Source organism: Eleutherodactylus coqui, chromosome 3 (assembly GCF_035609145.1).
Source record: "Eleutherodactylus coqui strain aEleCoq1 chromosome 3, aEleCoq1.hap1, whole genome shotgun sequence".
Taxonomy (NCBI): domain Eukaryota; kingdom Metazoa; phylum Chordata; class Amphibia; order Anura; family Eleutherodactylidae; genus Eleutherodactylus; species Eleutherodactylus coqui.
In genome coordinates, this window is record NC_089839.1 from 276656014 (window position 1) to 276673966 (window position 17953).

Consider the following 17953-nt stretch of genomic DNA (forward strand, 5'->3'; position numbering starts at 1 on the left):
TGCAAAAGTGGCGAAGGGGTGGAAGCTCAGTGCACTGCTTCCATCCCATCCCGCCTCCTCTCCCGGCAGAGAGGGACGCCGTATATCAGCCGGACGTGAAAACCCGGCCGATGTACACACGTCTGAATGCGCCCTCAGGCCACATTTACACGGGCAACTGTGATATCAGACCAAGAAACCGGGACCGCGGATGTGTCGCAACATTCCTCTGATCTTCTCACAAGTGTTTTCCATTGATTTCAATGGGAAACATCACACCGCGCTCGCATCAGACGGCACACAATGTGTTTGACTGTCCCATTGGACACCATGGGCGATACAACCCGAGGGATGCGAAAAAACAGGACACGCTGCGATTTTTTTACCTCTCAGCATGGCTGTAACAGAAAAAAAAATCTCTCATGTATATGACTAGTCAGAAAATTGAGTTCGTAATCGCAGTTTTTGTGCATCTCGCGACGCACAGAGCGCACGCATCGTGTGAATGTAGCCTTATAGAGAATTGTATAAATGAACGGTTTATAATTAATAACATACATCTGTAAACCTAATTAACTCGGCTTTGCATGTAAAGCTAAACCTATTACCACCACCATGCACGTTCGAGAATGTAATGCACATAAGCTGGTGGGACCAAGATGTCAGCTGCAGCTGTCCGATGTGCGCTCTTAGAGTAGTTCCGTGCAGAAACAAGGAACACGCTCTGGGGGTTCCGGCCGATGACGTGGCGATCAGCTAGCTGGGCGGAGTCAGCCGGCCGCGCGCTGCTGATAAGGCTACCTGCTCCCTGGAGACAGACGCCGTGAGTATTCCCATCCGTGTGACCGCTGATTAGTCGCAGGCTGCCGCCCAGCGGTCCCCTGACAGCCCGATGCTACACGGCGGAGGCAGCAGAAGATCCCGCTAGTATGTGCTGTGAACTAAAGAACATGACGGGACCGGGCAGAAGACAGCGGACACTGCAGACAGAGATGGATGGATAAATGGAGAGACAAATGGACAGATAGATAGATAGATGAATGGATAGATGGATAAACAGATAGATAAACAGACGGATAGATAAATGGATAGATACAGATGGATAGATAGATAGATAAACCCATAGATACACGGATAGATAGATAAACGGATAGATGGAGAGATTGACGGATAGACAGATAAACGGATAGATAGATGGATAAATTAATAGACGGATAAATGGAAAGATGAATAAACGGATAGATAGATAAATGGATAGATATAGATAGACGGATAGATAGACATAGATGGATAGACAGATAAACGGATAGATAGATAAATGGATAGATATAGATAGACGGATAGATAGACATAGATGGATAGACAGATAAACGGATAGATAGATAAATGGATAGACGGATAAATGGAAAGATAGAGATAGACGGATAGACATATAAACAGATAGATAAACAGACGGATAGATAAATGGATAGATACAGATGGATAGATAGATAGATACACGGATAGATAGATAAACGGATAGATGGAGAGATTGACGGATAGACAGATAAACGGATAGATAGATAGATAAATGAATAGACGGATAAATGGAAAGATGAATAAACGGATAGATAGATAGATAAATGGATAGATATAGATAGACGGATAGATAGACATAGATGGATAGACAGATAAACGGATAGATAGATAAATGGATAGACGGATAAATGGAAAGATAGAGATAGACGGATAGACATATAAACAGATAGCTAGATGGATGGATAGACGAATAAATGGATAGACAGATAAAGATAGATAAACGGATAGCTAGAGCTAGATGGATATATAGATAGGCGGAAAGATAGATACAGATAGATAGACGGATAGATAGATAAATGGATAGATAAACTAATGGATAGATGGATAAACGGATAGATAGATAGATAGAGATAAATAAATGGATAGATGGATAAACGGATAGATAGCTAGACGAATAGATGGATACAAATAGATAGACGGATAGATAGATAAACGGATAGAAAGAGATAGATAAATGGATAAACAGAAAGATAGCTAGACGGTTAGGTAGAAAAACGGCTAGATAGATAGATGAATAGATAGATAACCGGGTAGATAAATAAACGGTTAGATAAACGGATGGATAGATAGATAGACGGATAGATGGATGGATAGATAGATGGATAGATAAACATATAGATAAACGGATGGATATGAAATAGATGAAAGAATAGATTGTTGAATATATAGATGAACATGGATGAGTAAACTGATGGATGAATAGATGGATGGATATATAAATAAATAGATGGAGGAATAAACTGATGGGTAGATAGATAAATGGATGGATAGATAGATAAACGGTTGGATGGATATAAGATAGATAAACCGATCGATGGATAAATAAACTGATGGATAGACAGATAGACAGATGGATAGATTGATGGATGGATGGATGGATGGATAGATAAATAAATGGATGGATATAGGACAGATAAACGGATGGATTGAATAGATGATCAATTGATAGATAAACGCATGGATAGATGGATGGATAGATAAATGGATAAACGGATATAACAAATAGATGGCTGGATAGACGGATATAACAAATAGATGGATGGATAGACGGATATAACAAATAGATGGATGGATCTAAGATAAATAAATGGATGGATAGACAAGTAAATATAAATGAGATAGATACAACTCCAATTCCAAAATAGTTGGCACGCTGTGCTAAATGTGAGCAAACACAGACTATAATGATTTGGAAATCTCCTATAACAACCGAACATATCATTATCAGTCCCTCCATCCGTGTGCTGCGAGATATGTGAGATGTGTGAGATATGTGAGATGTGTGAGATATGTCCGACGTCGCACATCACCAGTCCAATTCTCGTGTGAGATTCGCACAAAAATAAGACATGCAGTGACTTTCCAAGCTTTAGACCACGGGTCCGAGTGAGCGATCGCTTGTGAGAAAGAACCCATTCAAATGAATGGATTCTTTCCTGTGTGAGTTCTGTCCGTCTGGGGTAGAACCCGCAGGAGAATGTCGGTCATACTGAGAGCCAAAAATAGGTAGCAGAATTGTTCAAAAGTGGCTCTTTTTTAACTCTGTACCACATTCTTGAACATATTGACAGCAGTGATGTCAAAGGGACCATAATGTAACAGCGGAGCAGCGGCTCCCAGCAGCCAATCAGATGGTGTTCTTTTGGTAAGACACGTTGGAATCGGTGATTAGGGAGTCAGTGGAAACGAGGATGATATGGGCGGTAAATGAGAGTAATCACTAGGACTTTAGTATCAGTAAAAACACGCTAACTCTCGAAAGTGAGGACCCCCATAAGCCCCCCCCCCCCCTTATAAGTTGCCTAGATTGCGACTTTTGACATGAAATTAAGTGGTTAAAACTTTACAGTACAGCAAATTAGGACTAGATCCTATCAGCATCGGAGGTTCCGTTCAGAGCTGATCGCGGATTTCCGTTAAAACACAGGATGAAATAGTGTTGCACGCTGCGCGGTTTTGCACTGTAAGCCTGGGTTCACACAGGGCGGATTTGCTGTGGTTTTGCCGCCGTTTGCCGTTTCATATCTGCACTGCGGCAAATCCGCTGCGTTTGCAGTGCAATGCAGCACAAATGAGTTTTGCAAAAAAAGCTGTTCTCCCGGCAGATTTTTTCCGCACAGCCGCAGTGCGGAAATGCAACTGCGGCGCGGTTTTCAAAGATGCAGCATGTCCATTCTTCTGTCTTTTCCGCAGCGCTTTTTTTGTCCATAGACCTCTATGGACGCAGCAAAATCTGCGGCAAAAAGTAAAAAAACGCTGCGGAAAAAAAACGTGGATTTTTCCGCTGGAAAATCCGCAAGCCTAAATTAACCTTTGAAGCGGTTTTGCCGCAGAAGCAGTTCTTCTGCGGCAAAACCGCAATGGAAAAACTGCTGCAAAACCGCAGCAAATCCACCCTGTGTGAACCTAGCCTAAAAGACGGATCCTTTCCGCCAGTGGGTTCTATTATCCTGTTCGTGTTACGGAGCACGTGAACGGAATCGATGGTGACAATGTGAACGAAGCCGTAGCCACATTTTCCCTTTGTTACATGTTACACTTCTGAGTTTCGGAGATCGGAACCGTAATGTATTGTCTCCGAATATATTTTCAGACCTGTAAGAAACTTTGTCTTGTTCTCTAGCGCCCCCTAGCAGCCTCGTGCTCACATCACCGCTGTATTGCGGTTCTCACCAACTCTCTGGCTGCTTGTTTGTTTATTGTAATTGCACATTTGACATGTTTGTGCTTTATTATTATAGATAGATTACATAGCGATAAATACGGAATGAGGTTTTGCAGTCACACCATGAATACCGTTAATGGGCTCACATGAGATATAGTCAGCGTACGGTAAGAACCAAACGAAATTCAAATTATTACTTAACCACTTATCACCCGAGAGTTAGCTTTTTGTTTTTATTTTCGTTTCTTCGTCCTCGCCTTCCCAGAGCTATAACTTTTTAACCCTTTGCAATCCAATTTTGGTTTCAGGGTTTCCTAGGGGGGTTTTCTCTTTCTGCCATTATACAATGGCGCCATCTGCTTGCTAGAGCCAGTACTGCGGTATGGGACATGCTGGAGAGGCTCCCGACAACAGATCGGCCAGTAATATGCAGTAAGAATTACCTGCCGGACATCTTCTAACATCAGAGCTGTACAGCCTTCAATCAGAATGTCTTCCGATGTCAGACAGTGGATTGGAAAGGGTTAGATTTTTCTATTGACTCAGGGCTTATTCACACGAGCATATATCGTCCGGCATTTCCACAGCCGTTCGATATACTCTACCATGCGATGCACAGGCCCGGCCTATATGCTTTCAGGTGGAGGGAGATCGCTTAGCTCCTTCTTGCGATCTCCCCTCCTCTCTCCTCCCCTCCGTCTTTTTGCAATGAGAGGGGAGGGGCGGAGCTAATCTTTGCCTTGCCACCTCCCATTACAAACAGTCGGAGGGGAGGACAGAAGGGGGAGGGAGTTTAGCAGTCTCGCTAAACCTTAGGCTGGGTTCACACAGGGCGCACTTTCTGCACGGCAATTCCTCCTGCAGCTTTTTAACCCGGGATAAGCCAGCAAAGTGGACGAGATTTGCAAAAATCTTGTTCACACGTTGCGGCCAAGCCGCACGAAAACTGACATGTGGCATGAAATTCAAAGCCGCAGCATGTCAATGCTTTACTTGTTTCCACAGCGGCCTCACTCCTCTCTATTGGGAGAGATAGCCGCAGCGGAATGCCGCGGGTTTTGAAGCTGTGCTTATCCCACGGAAGTCTCGCTGTTTTTCTGTGTGGTCATTCCGCAAGATTTCTGCGTGATTTCCGTCCCGTGTGACGCCAGGCTACTTAAACATTTTTTCAAGTTCCAACATTCTTCTCAGATCACGTTAAAAACTATAATTGGAATATAACATAATGGGCCCCAGATGCTTCGGCAGGGTGGACAAAGCATAATCCCTTAAAGGTATAAAAGTTTTAAAAAGTTTTATTTAATGGCCTGGCATGCTACAAAATGAAAAAAAGAATCGGTTTACCAGCCTTCTGCTCCTACGAAGCAGCTTAGATGACTCTTCCGCTGTTAGCGCAGGTTGGAAGTCAGGTGACCGCTGCAGCCAGTCAGAGTTTGGAATGCTGCAGTCTCTGATTGGCTGCAATGATCATCTGACTTCTGCTCAGCACTGACAGCGGAATCTTCACCAGAGCCATTCTGCTGCTTCCTAGGGGGACAAGAGAAGTATGTACTGGTTCTTTTTTTTATTTTGTAGCATGCCGGGCCATTTAAAAAAAAATGTTTTTTTTCACTTGGACAACCCCTTTGAGGAGGAGCCACAGGGGTATCTATTTATGGGGAACAGGAAATGGCAACTTATAGCCAAATGGATCTGTCTTATAATGCAACTGAATGGACCCTATTGTCTATAATGCGGTCCGTTTAGTTGCCAGGCCTGCATTTTACAGGACAGGTTGTGCTATTTCGTTTTTCTGTTTTAGTGGAAATCAGTGATGGAACTTCCTGAATGATGTGAACGAAATCTAACAGGTAAAAACCGGATCACATGACCACCCAGTGTCCAATGGGGACAGCAGCTGACAGTGCTTAGAAATGTAGCAAAGTTTAAAGGGGTTCTGCAGATCTAGAAAAACATGGCTGCTTTATTTCAAAACTAGTGCCACCCGTGGCTACAGGTTGTGTGTAGTAATACCACATACAATACTAAACTTATCCTGGACAACCCCTTTAAGGGACCTTTCACACAGGATGGAATTGTTCACAGGACGCAGCGCAGATTTGGATTTTGCTAATTCGTGCGTATTTTGTTGCATTTTTAATTGCAGAATTCGTCCTGCAGAAAGTCTTGCAAAATTTGTAATGTTTTTTTTTACACAGGCCTCAATTGTGGAATTACATGTCCTGTATGTTAGAAAACAGCAACAACAATTGCGCAAGATGGCCTTATTTTGGCTCATCAGTTGTTCAGTTCAGTGTATAAGTGAATGAGAACAACTGAAAGATCGGTTTTTAAACCGAACGGTTGGCAAATGAGCCAACGATGATTTGAGCGATGAACAATAAGCAAACAAATTCAAAAATTTTTTTTTTTTGTCCACACAGGAATTTTGTGGCAAATCCGCCCCGTATGAACCCAGCCTTATCGTTCCATATAAGAGCACCTTATATAGTCCTGGGTGTCAGGGATTTAATCTACAGGCACTGTAGACTAAAGCCCCGGAGTCTGGGGGTGTGACAGCTTCCTGTTATCGGCTACCGGAGGGAGGGCCGCGGTGTGCGACCCCCCCCCCCCCCCCCAGTCACGCGATTGCCGTTATTCAATGAAAGTCAAAAAAAGATAAAGTTTCATCTCTCCTCACAGATCCGATGATGTCCCGTGGCGACCTGGTCCTACAAGGACCTGCCGCCAACTTCTGCGCATGTGGACCACCGGCAAAGTGTCGGGCGCATGCGCAGAAGACCAGAGAGCCGTGCAAATTTGAAATCTCTCTGCTTCCGGCTGCCTTGTTGCCTGGTACACCATGCACATACCAACAGCTAACACAATGTCATAGTCAGCACGGCACAAGAGCACGGACGCAGGGCGGCATTCACATAGAAGCGCAAGAAGTACACACAGTACACTGCTAACAGAATACACCGCTCCAGGCAAAGATAGGAGGAGAAACCTGTCCCTTACAACTCAGGGGAATGGGGAACTCCTGCCTAAAATCGGGGTTGGCATCCTAGTAAGGACTATCCCTTATAAGGTACCTGGAGAGATGCACAAAACACTGCAGAAAACACTGAAAAGACTAACAAAAAGCAAAAGGAAAGAAAACCAGCACTCTCATCCAGGGTAGAGGCTCCAACCTGCCCCAACTACACCTCTAACTGATCTGAAAGTAAGCCGCAAACAGAACTCACGGACAGACATAAACCATGACTGACAAACACCCAAGACACTCACCAAGCATACTAGCACACATGGACAGGTGGAATTGCTACAGAACATATTAGGTATTGGTTCATGTCTTGGCCAAGACACTTAAAGGGGTTTTGCAGGGAAATACTATTGATGACCTATCATCAGGATAGGTCATCAATAGTTGATTGGCCGGGGTCCGTTGTTTGGGACACCGACCGATCAACTGAACGGGTGCAAGCTGTCAGCGCTGCAATAAAACTGAAGTCTCCACGCCGACCTCTGTATAGTAGCCAGCGTTTGTAACTACAGGCACAGCTCTCATTGAAATCAATGGGAGCCTTGCCTGCAGTCACAAGCACTGGCCACTATAGGAAGGTTGGCAAGGAGGGTTCTGTTCCAACCTCTGTGTATTTGGAGCAGAAGTCTCCGCACCGACCTCCCATGTAGTGGCCAGTGCTTGTAACTGCAGGCATGGATCCCATTGATTTCAATGAGAGCCGTGTCTGCAGTTACAAGCGCCGGCCACTACACGGACATCAGCACGGAGGCTTCCGCTCCGACCTGTGTGTTATTGGCACTGACAGTTTGTGCCTATTCAGCTGATTGGTCGGGGTCCCGAGCGATGGACCCCAGCCGATCAACTATTGATGACCTATCCTGATGATACATAGTAACATAGTATGTTAGGCTGAATGAAGACAATGTCCATCTAGTTCAGCCTGTTTCAACCCCCCCCCCTCCCCTTGTTGGTCCAGAGGAAGGCAAAAAAAAAAGACCCAGCGGCCATTTAACTCATATGGAGGAAAAAGAATACTTCCTGACTGTATAATAGCAGCCAGAGTAACCCCTGGATCAACATCTGAGATCAACAACCCCGCTGGTCACCTAATGTCTATATCCTGTAATATCATTGCGTTCTAAAAAGACATCTAGTCCCCTCTTAAATTCCCCAATCGATTTTGCCATCCCCACGTCCTCAGGCAGAGAGTTCCACAGTCTCACCGCTCTTACTGTAAAGAATCCCCTTCTGTGCTGGTGATGAAACCTGCTTTCCTCTAGATGTAGCGGATGCCCTCTCGTTACCGTCATAGTCCTGGGTATAAACAGATCATGGGAGAGGTCCTTGTATCGTCCCCTCATGTATTTATACATAGTTCTTTGATCGCCCCTTAGCCATCTTTTTTCCAGGGTAAATAATCCCAATTTTGTTAGCCTCTCTGGCATAGTATTTCACTGGAAAACCCTTTAAGCCTGTGACAAGGGTCCTCTTTGTCTTGCAAGTCCCTAAACTCACAAGACTACTTTCTATGAATCTTGCTAGCCAAGCCCTAGATGGTAACGACCCCAGCAGAACAGGACATAGTTTACACCAACACACTCGGGATTGCATACCACACAGAACATCGTGCACCCTGACTGTTGACCTCATGTCCAGCCACCTTCACAGACACAAAACATGGCACTCTTCACACCTACACAATAACATCCAGAACTGCAAACCCCAGGGTATTGGGAAACCAGCATCCTCTAGTCAGAGGAGCTGGTATATATGTGCAGCAGACCGGAGGGGATTGGCTGGCTGGAGAACTCCACACCAAGCCAGCTCAATTATCCCTCACCAGTGGCAGTGTGCTCCTGGGACCTCATAGAACTACAGGTCGCAACAGCACAACCCTTCCTCAGCTGTAACTGAGGAAGAGGTGTTACCCTGAAACACGTGTTTTTATGCTAGTATAAAATAGAGAAGCTGAGCTTCCTTCTTGTATTGAACTTTATACTTCAGTCAGTTGCGCCTACACCCATCATATTTTTCTCCTCAATCATAAAAAGTCATAAAGGAATGCAGACTTTATATAGCTTTTATGTTGCTCTTCTATAAGACGTTGTAGCCTTCTATTTTGATTGTCAATACATCTTATGTTTTTATTCCTTTCTTTCAACCAACCTTTTTGTTTCTTTATTTTTCACATTGCTTTTGCCTTTGCTTTGTTATTTACGATGCTGTTATTACTAGCTTTTTGATGAAGAGGTCGGTGCCCTGCGAAGCGTGTTATCTGCTGCTATTGAATATAATGTTCTTTTAAAGTATCCATTCCATCGACTTGTTTTTTTCTTACAGTCTACATATACCAACAGGTCACCCGGAGCCGTACTTCTTTTTCACCTCTCATTCCTTAGAGTCAGTATATAGCTTTCCTTTCATCATCCATTCTTTCAGTGATATAGTCAGTTTGACTCCAGTTTCTTGCATTGTTCTAATGGATTTCTTATTGAGTAAGATCGTTGGTGAGCCAATCCTCATGACATTCTCTCCCAGTCCTGTCACTGTGATTGCACTGTTGTTATTTCAGCTACAGGCGAGTCGAATGGGTTTGTCATCCTGCACACGTACCTTGACCCTCTATTATTTCTTGTCTGTATACAAAGGTTTGCAGCTAATCCATGAAGCTCCGCGGTTCATGTGGCAGATGGACTTTGGTAGAGTTTGTTCAGATTCTTGCCTCCTCTGTCCTGACTGACGCAGGTGAGACTCTTCATGACTTATATAATCTCGTAAGGACTTTATAGGGTCTTTTTTCCTGACTTTTTACTGTACTGCTCAGGCACAGGTATAGAGCTTTAGACTACACAGTAGTATGTAATCATTCTCACATTACTTTGTACGACATGTAAATGCCTTGCTTACATGCCTGTTAAGGTAATGATCCACAGATACCTTCTATTATGCGATTCGGACAGGTGTATTTTATAGTTTTAAGCTATGGACTGTTCATTTGATTTTATCTAGTCTTATCTAAGCCTTACTGGTTTTGAATCCGCATTTTAAATACCCTCGGAGGTAGTTCTTAGTTAATAGAGGGGGATCCCTCATGCAGGACCCTTTGTCTAGTTACCGGAGTGGAGATAGGCTACAAAGAGTATGTCTTGCTCTGGAGGACTCACTTTATTCATGCAATATTTTGATTTAAATGAGAAATTTAAAAGTTAAAGGGGTTGTCCCGCGATAGCAAGTGGTATTATGCACTTCTGTATGGCCATATTAATGCCCTTTGTAATATACATCGTGCATTAAATATGAGCCATACAGAAGTTATTCACTTACCTGCTCCATTACTGGCGTCCCCGTCGCCATGGTGCCGTCTAATTTCAGCGTCTAATCGCCCGATTAGACGCGCTTGCGCAGATGGGTCTTTTCCCTTCTTCTCGGTCCGGCACGAGCGGCGTTCTGGCTCCGCCCCCCTTGTACGCGTAGCTCCGCCCCGTCACATGTGCCGATTCCAGCCTCCTGATTGGCTGGAACCGGCACATGTGACGGGGCGGAGCTACGCGATGACGCGTACAAGGGGGTGGAGCCAGAACGCCGCTGCTGCCGGACTGAGCCAAAGGGAAAAGAGCCATCTGCGCAAGCGCGTCTAATCGGGCGATTAGACGCTGAAATTAGACGGCACCATGGCGACGGGGACGCCAGCAACGGAGCAGGTAAGTGAATAACTTCTGTATGGCTCATATTTAATGCACGATGTATATTACAAAGTGCATTAATATGGCCATACAGAAGTGTATAACCCCACTTGCTGCCGCGGGACAACCCCTTTAAGGGTCTTCTGGCACTTTGATATTGATGGTCTACCCTTAGAATATCCCATTAATATCAGATCGTTGCTGGTCCAATTTATGGCACCCCCACTGGTTGAATGGGCTCTCCGACTTCCCCTTCACTGATTATGAAGTATAGCTCTGTACATTTTGTAGAGGCTGTGCCTGGTACTGCAGATTAGTACCTTTCACTTGAATGGGAGCAATAAGTTGCAGTACCAGGCAAAGCCGCTGCAGCATGTGTTGTGGCGCCCTGGCCTCAATCAGGAAGTTGAGCCAGGGGGGCATCACAAGTTAGCCCCAGCCCATGTGATTGCACTCTCAGCGAATACCACCTGTAATTCGTTGCTTGGCTCCAATTAGTGCCTCTTTCCTGTCACTGCAGAGGTTCTTTAAGGAATTGTCTGTCGGGAATATCTCAGTGTTTTTTGTCACTGCAGAAGTTCCTCCAGGTGTTGGCTTTTGGGAATTCCTCACTGTTTTAATGTTCTCTTTCCTGCTAAATTATCTCCTTTGGTGTGTGGACTTATTGGCCGACAGGGAGGTGCTTCCCCTAGCTGGCCAATCAGCTATAACGGCAGTTTATTTATTTTAGACCCTGGTTATTTTCCTGCCTGAGATGTCTGCTATAGCAGCGGTCCTTTGCAGCCAAGTACCAGTGGTGATATTTTCATTGTGGGGTTTATTCACTTATGCTTAGCTCTGTTATATATATAGATTGCATTTTCATCTGCTGTCTATCCTTCCCTATCTTCCAACTAGAGACAAGCTAGGTTCCCTAGGTGCAAGACATGGGGCTGTCCCTATCAGGGCGATCACTCTTCTTTTAGGCAGCGCTGCCAAGCTGAAGTTGGTTAGGGAGAATGTTCTCACTCCTTTATTGACCCATGTGTTGGTGTCTGAATTTATGTTTATGTTGGTCCATTGTGGATATTAATCATGTCAAGGTTTGTCGTGTTGGTGACGTCCGTAAGAGTCATCGTTCTTGCACGAATGTAACAGTATGGAGCTTTAACTGTCAAATAATACAGGTGAAGCTGGAACTCTGTAGCCCCTTCAGCTGATCGGTGGGAATTGTGTGAGTTGGTTCCCCACCAATCTGGCCTTAATAGTATATCTTGAGAATGGACCATTGATATCAAAGTCCAAGAAAAACCTTTAAAAAGGCCTATGGAGCTCATAAGTCAGGACAGGGGGCTGTTAAGTAAGTAAGTAGCTCTGGCATCTCATCCCCTTGTATATTATATGTATCGTCGTTCACTTAACTGAAAGGCATGTGAAACCACATCTTCCCTGTTGTGGCCATTGGCAGAACTGGACCTGTGGTGATCAGTTGATCTTCTGGACAGCTACCCCTAGACCACCCTATTAGGATATGTTCACCAGTCTGACTCTCGGTCTCCCTCCTCGTTGTGGTGCTTGGCACCCAACCCAACAGATTCGTGACCTCCAGTGCTGTAGAATAAAGCTCTTTAATAACTGTGTAATGAAGGTGTATCAGTAATCATCAAAGCGTTTAAGGAAACTCTGGGCATAAAATGTTATTTTTGCCACCTAGGGCAAATCTCCCTTTAGATGTTTCTTCCATAGTGCCCCATCAGTTATGAGATTTTGAAGATTCTCTTGACCGACTTCCTCTTAAAGGAGCATTCCCACAAAATAAATGATAAAACTCCGATGGGTGGGGGTTCCAACATCGATACCCCTACCTATCCTGAGAATGGAAGTCCTGTGTCCCCCTCTCCTCCTTTGCTATCTCCTGAAAAACCAACTATTACTGATTATCGGCATCTCTACTGCTTGTAACAGGAAGAAATCAGAGAATAGATTAATATTAGGAAACTTCTTGCAGTACTTTCCCTAAAGTAGCACAAAGTGGAGGAACTTCACTTTAACTACCAGGTACTAGGACAATAAGCATTATTAAAAGTGAACTATGTTACGGTATTACTTTTTTGAACTTCTAGGTAACAGCTTTTGATTGAAATGGACCATGGGCCCCCCCATTGGATCAAACAGCCTCCCACCAGACCACCTGCAGATATGGGCCCCTGGAGAGGAATGTATCCGCCACCACCTCCACATCATTACAGAGATAGCGGCTATGGATATTACCCTCCTCATCCAATGCAAGGAAATCACCCAGCCTGGCATCCAATGCAAGGAAGTCACCCAGCCAGCCCATCACCTCAGTGGACGGACTATTACTCGCAACATCCAGCAAACATGTCTAGATACATAGACTACAGGAGACCGGCATCTAGAGCTGAAATGTATGACAGAAGTGAAGCATATCGGCCATTGTCCAGGTGAGGTGATGTGATGAATAAGTTTACCCATTATATCATGGACCACCACGTCCTAAAACTAACAAAAACATATCTGTTGATATATCAGCATTGCCTCAGAATATACCCTGGAAAAGGTTCTTCCAATGCGATTTTGTTCTTTTTTCATGGGAAGTTGGGTATTTTGATGTAGACAAGAGTCACCCCATGATCAGCGGATTCACAGTTGTTCAGCTTTAGGAACAATTGTATAGACAGACTAGTATTATATTCTCAGGCGTTGGGTGACCATTGACTAGATGGACAGGCCAAGGGTACGTTTACACGCCAGAATTTGCTGCAGAATTTTCCGCTTGAATTTTGTCTCTAAAGACCACGGCACCAAAAAGCGACACAATTTTCCACACAGATTTTGCACATTGACAGGGCCAAATCCTCATGTGGATCTGCAGCAAAAACCGAGACAGGAAGACGCAGATTATGCTGTGCTTTTTACAGGCGGAATCCATGCAGAAAATTCAGTGGTGAATTCTGCCGTGTGAACATACCCCGAGGCCCAATGTCCACAGGCGGATCTGATTTGTGGAATCTCCTTGGGTCACCTGTGCAGAAGATTCGCAAATCAAGCTGCCCATAGGTAAGCATGGGCGTATGCACTTGAATTGAAGCATGCAGATTTGTTTTGCGGACTTGCTCCATTTCACGGACGGTTTTCATTGAAGTCAATGTCCGATCCGTGGCCCGTCTGCAATTCTATTGCGGATGAAAGCATAAGTTTAAAAAAAAAAACAAAACTCTACTGTGCATGTTCGGTGGCCGGTACTTCCGCACACATCTGCAGTGAAGTAAATAGAAGACCCGGAGAGGCACGCAGAAGACCCGGGTGGGTAAGCAGTGTCCTCAGCCACGGGCAGGGTTGGAGTTTGCTGCGGGCTCCCGCATGCGGAATCCCATCCGCCCGTGGACATCAGTCCTTAGAGTTTCAGAGTCTAGTTGCTATTGGTAACATTGGTAACATTTTTCTGCGATACAGTAGTTTAAATACGTGATGGCTATTGATGTATTCATTTTTAAATAAATGTTTGGTGCCCTACACTTTTTTTGTAGCGAATTGTAGTCTATTGACTAGTCCAGGTTATGCAAATAGCGTAGGTGTTCTATAATAATAATGTAGTGCGTTTTTTAGAATCACAGAATGGTAGAGTTGGAAGGAACCTCCAGGGTCATCGGGTCCAACCCCCTGCTCAATGCAGGGTCACTAATAAAGATATCTCTCCAGCCTCTGTTTGAAGACTTCCATTGAAGGAGAACTCACCACCTCCCGTGGTAACCTGTTCCACTCATTGATCCCCCAGTTTCATCCCATTGTTTCTTGTACAAATGAGAATAGGGCTGATCCCTCTGCACTGTGACAGCACTTTAGATATTTGTAGACCGCTATTAGGTCTCCTCTCAGCCTTCTTTTTTGCAAGCTAAACATTCCCAGTTCCTTTAACCTGTTAGGTGCACTGTTCAGACACAATCCTCTGCTTCTGTGTCTGGCAGGAGAGGGCGTCGTCCTGCTCTCCCTGTTCACTGAACTTACATTTATTCCCTTCCAGCACTCCTGGGGTTATTTGCTCCTGGGCCTCCTGCTTAGCTGATGCATCTTTTCTAATCACCACCCTATATAGCTGCCCTGGGTCTTTCAGGCAGTGCTGTAGTGTTGTTGTGAGATTCGTTCCCATTACTTTATGTCTAGCCGCTGCTCTGGCAGTTATCTTGCTACCTTGCTATCTGCTCGTGTTCTGTGTTCTCCATTTGTGTATTCTGCTGTCTGTTATCCCTGTGAGTCCACTTCTCTGTTTATTCTTGTCAGCTTGTACCTCCTTTGTTCCTGTACGCCCCGATATTGTTCTGTCTTTTGTTTTATAGGTGTTCTGTCCTGTCAGGGTCAGTCAGCGCCTAGAGGAAGACCGTGGGTCTCGTCCCTATCGGGACGCCAGCCCCGCTTATAGGCAGTGGTTTTCCTCTGCTTGTTATCAGCCCAGGGCAAGAAATTTTCCCTAGTTTCCATCTGTATACAGGGTTTGTACAGCTGGTATATTACCTCCCATGCTAGGGTTGGCTGTCAGCCGTGCAGGATTGGATCATCACCTACCCGGTTGGTTGACACAGTGGTTTCACATGCACAGTCGTTATATAACCGTTCCTCATAGGACATGATTTGCAGATCGCTCACCATTCTGGTAACTCTTCTCTGAATTTGTTCTCTGAAAATGAGTTTTTTAAATTGGGGTGCCCAGATACTCTGGTACTCCAGATGATATAAGTAAGCGATACTTACTAAAATCTCACTTTCGTACTGTTTTGAGAACTTAGCCATCTGATATAGAAAGAACTTAGTTGGTCATGTTACAAAGGAATACATCTTTATTGACTGTAATGAAGTTGAAGGGGTTTGATCAAAAGGAGCCTTTCAGAAGAAATATGCCTAATAAATGCCTTAGGCTGGGCGCTCACGAACGGGAGACCCACAGCGTGTTCCGGCTGTGAGCCCAGCTGGTGGCCCTGCGTATGGCAATGAATTGTATTGAACATGACTGCGGAGGCACACATGCACAGTACAGTTTTTTATTCTTTGCTTGTATTTCCCGCGCCGTCGCTTGGTGATGACGCGGGTACCCGCATCCCATACATAATGTTAATTGTGTATGGCTGCGGGTCACATGCCTCCATTGACATCAAAGGAGACTGTTCGCGTGGATGCCACGGTATAATCGAGAATGCTGCTATTTTTCTTAAGCTCATAGAATACGCAATTCATAACCCCAAAGTGTAAAAGACAATACAAAAATGCATGCCTTTCAATGCTCATGTTTTACCGAAGATCATACAGATGGACGCCAATCACGGAATCCGCAATTCAAATCCAGTTGTGTGAGACAGGCCTTACAGTGTTTGTTACACATCGTGAGTAGAGATGAGCGAGCATACTCGTTAAGGCGATTTACTCGAGAGAGCATCGCCTTTTTCGAGTACCTGCTGGCTCGTCCCTGAAAATTCAGGGGGGCTGCGGAGGGCGGTGGAGGGGAGCGGGGTGGAGAGTGAGAGATCTCTCTCTTCCTCCCGATCCCCTCCGCAACCCCCTGCTCACCCCCGTGGCCCATCCGAATCTTCAGGGACGAGCCAGCAGGTACTCGAAAAAGGCGATGCTCTCTCGAGTAAATCGCCTTAACGAGTATGCTCGCTCATCTCTAATCGTGAGATTTCATCTGCATTGTGATGGAACTCCCGAATGGAACTATTCACTATCATTAGACAAATGATCACCACTTTGGTGTCTGTTTAATGAGGGTTTTGTTAGTTTCCTCTATATTTGGAGTATACGATAGTGTATTCAACAACAATATTTTATACTCTCAAAAAAGCGGGAATAAACAGAACCCCATGTTAAATAAACACTAAAGTGGTTTTCATTTGACTAATGTCAATGACTGATTACATTTTGGTTCTGTTTGGGGGTTCTGTCATGATGCCGTTTTTAGCACCTGTGATGAAACTGCGACGGGCGCCCGACCATAGGTAGCTAATGTGAGGGAGACCACAGTTAAAGCCAAGATAGATGTCACGGGTGCCTCTGGGATCTCTCCGGCCAATGGCTGTAAAGGGCCTGGCCCGGTTGTGTGAAGTGGCACAAGGTTTGCTCAGGGTAGCAATTATCAAACGGTGGTTTGTCACCTGACGCCAGTACCTCTTCCTTAATGGACTCCGGTTGTTAATCAAGAAATAGATGAAAGGAGTCCTCGTAGCTTTGTTTGCAAACCGGAGGTGCACAGTTTACTTCAGCTATTTGTAACGCTTAAACAACAAGTACAGTTCACAGTAATGCAGGGGTTTTGCTTTGCACTGAAATAATGTTGCTCCAGGTATCAGGAGAACACAATACAGATTTAACTTCAACGCTCTGTCTCTCAGAAAGAATTCCCACAGTCCTAGTTATCTGAGGATTATTTTACAAAGGATTACTATGCAGTTGGTGAAGTTATTCAGAAGTGGGTCACTTTCACTTTCCCTGGCTTTACGTGTAACAGGGGCTTGTGCAACTTACTGTTGTGTAGATGGGTCCTAATCTTTTCTCCAGCCAATCAGCAGCAAGCTGTTTTCGGGCAGATAGCTTAAGCCCGTGAAGAAAGGGGAAAGCTGACCTCCCCCCAACATCTCCATATCAGTATCTGGCACCAGCATAACCCCCAGACAACGCCTGCTGCCTTCGGTTCACACTAGATTCTGACCTCTCCTTTATCCCCACATCCAATCTCTTCGCCGAACATACCACCTGCACCTCAGAAATATTGCTAAGCTCGGGCCGTTTCTAACCACGGACACGCTAAAGACACTCGTTGTCGCCCCGATCCACTCCCGACTCGACTACTGCAACTCGCTGTTTATTGGCCTTCCCTGCACAGACTCGCCCGTCTCCAATCCATACTAAATGCAGCAGCTAGACTCATCTTCCTGTCCAGCCGCTTCTCAGACACCTTTGCGCTATGCCAGTCACTGCATTGGCTGCCCATCCACTGCAGAATGAAATTTAACCCCTTCCCTCCCCATGACGTAAGGGTACGTCATGGGAGCG

The 17953-nt window shown here is 45.0% G+C and overlaps 1 protein-coding gene across 4 annotated transcripts in view; it reads left to right on the forward strand.

Moving 5' to 3' along the window:
• Window positions 1-713: 713 nt before the first annotated feature.
• The window catches only part of SEC16B (SEC16 homolog B, endoplasmic reticulum export factor), a 186985-nt gene continuing 169745 nt past the window's right edge, over window positions 714-17953 (forward strand). For 2 of the 4 annotated variants that reach the window (XM_066597480.1, XM_066597483.1), the window contains exons 1-3: window positions 714-802; window positions 9878-9974; window positions 13015-13356. In XM_066597480.1, the coding sequence (XP_066453577.1) occupies window positions 13034-13356 (323 nt within the window). In that variant the 5' untranslated portion in view covers window positions 714-802; window positions 9878-9974; window positions 13015-13033. Of the gene's footprint in view, window positions 803-4298; window positions 4390-6023; window positions 6073-9877; window positions 9975-13014; window positions 13357-17953 lie in introns of all 4 variants that reach the window. The other 2 variants (XM_066597481.1, XM_066597482.1) reach the window with 2 other exon arrangements.